Source organism: Lissotriton vulgaris, chromosome 7, assembly GCF_964263255.1.
Source record: "Lissotriton vulgaris chromosome 7, aLisVul1.2, whole genome shotgun sequence".
NCBI classification, from domain to species: domain Eukaryota; kingdom Metazoa; phylum Chordata; class Amphibia; order Caudata; family Salamandridae; genus Lissotriton; species Lissotriton vulgaris.
The window spans coordinates 317,343,296-317,345,092 of NC_141695.1; the positions used below are offsets into that span (position 1 = coordinate 317,343,296).

A 1,797-nucleotide genomic window follows, 5' to 3' on the forward strand; every position below is an offset into this window, starting at 1 on the left:
ATGGTTTGGAACCTTCTCTATTGCGTTCTTGAGAAGCATAGTTTGCACTTCCTTGAACAATAAGTGAAGACGAGGGGGAGGGGGACCCCTGGGCGGAGTTGTTAGAGGTTTGGTGATGAACTCTAGGGTGTGACCATGCTGGGCCAAGTCTAACACCCACCGATCCGTTGTTATATGCTGCAATTGCTGTTGGAAGGCAGATATCTTCGCGCCCACAGGAAGGTAGGGGATTAAAGGTGGCGCCCAATTGTTCTCACTGTTTCTTGTGATTGTCTCGTCCTTGATTGTTTGCGCGCCTTCTTCCTCCTTGGCGAGAGAAACCAGCCGATCCAGATTGTCTATACGAGGACTGATAATTCTGGCGGTATTGTTGTTGATACTGCCTGCCTTGCTGGTAATAACTTCCTCTGGACGAATAACCTCGTCCTCTTGCTCCTCTGAACGATCCTCTTTTATACTGCAACGACCCTAGCGACTTTGCAGTATCTGTGTCAGTTTTAATCGCTTGGAGAGCCTCATCGACATGCTTCCCAAAGAGGGACTCTCCGTCATATGCCATATCCAGTACTTTCAATTGAACTTCTGGACGAAAGGTAGTGGCTTTCAACCACCCTTGACGTCTCAGGACAGCTGCCCCAGCCAACTGTCTGAAATTCGTGTTCGCCATATCTAGAGCGCAGTCGATGGATTCTTCCGCTGCACGCTCTCCTTCCATTAGAATTTTTCTGGCTTCTTGCCTTTTGTCCTCTGGTAATAGCTCTATGAAGCCAGCCATTTCGGACCACATTTGGCAATCATAGCGCCCAATAATCGCCAAAGAATTTGCCACTCTGATAGATGCTGCAGCCATGGTGGAAAACTTCTTCCCAATAAGGTCTAAGCGTCGCCCCTCTTTATCAGGTGGAGTAGAAATAGGGGTAGCTGGGTTCTTCGACCTTTGTTGCGCTGCCTGAGAGATTACTGAATCCGGGCGTGGATGACCAATAAGGCACGCTGGACTAGAGAGTGGAGCACGATATTTCTTTTCAATTCTTGGCAACACAGCAGGCACAGATGCAGGGTTTTTCATTATCTTTATGCCTTCCTTCCAAATATATTCCATGATGGGAATGGCTCTAGATATCTTCCTTGTTTCCTCCTTAAAATCATGGAGAAAACACTCTGTTTGTTCCACTGTCACCGGGAGCTTGAATCTGGTTGAAGCTCTCTGCATCAGGTTGTGAAACCCACCTACATCTTCAGGCGGTGAATTTGAAGGCTGTGGAGTTGGAGGGGATGGCATGGGGATAACGTATTCATCCCATGGGTCTGATGAAGGTACGTTAGGCAACTCTCCATCTTCTACTTCCTCTTCCGATGACGTATCCGGAGTTTGCGGAGGCAAAACCGGTGGCGGGGTTTCCACGACTGGAGAAACCGGTAGATGTTGCGGAGGAGGAACGGCAGCACTAGATTGAGGCATTCGTGGCGGAAAACGTTGCTTATATTCCGCCAGCATAGCCTGTAAGTCTTGTATCAAGTTAGGCGGTAACTGAGTGACTTCTGGGACCCTAGGCTGTCTCTGATGTTCCAATGTATGAGGCACTAAGATATCCTCCTGGTAGTAGTGCTCAGCGTAGGATTCGTCTTCATCATCATCCTGGCACTTGATGATGAGTTCGGATGGGTGACGCGCCACACCAAAAGCACCTTCATTATCGTCGTCCTCAAAATCATCCTCTTCATCATTGGCATAAGATTCTAGAAGATGAGAGGGCATAAGTGGCGATATATATGATCCTTGTTGTCTCTTGTAAG

The 1,797-nt window shown here is 48.1% G+C and overlaps 1 protein-coding gene across 1 annotated transcript; it reads right to left on the minus strand.

Moving 5' to 3' along the window:
- Positions 1 to 253: 253 nt before the first annotated feature.
- Positions 254 to 1,462, minus strand: LOC147701471 (uncharacterized). The gene has a single exon (XM_086928659.1). The coding sequence runs from the start codon at positions 1,460 to 1,462 to the stop codon at positions 254 to 256; it is 1,209 nt and encodes a 402-aa protein (XP_086784785.1).
- Positions 1,463 to 1,797: the final 335 nt, after the last annotated feature.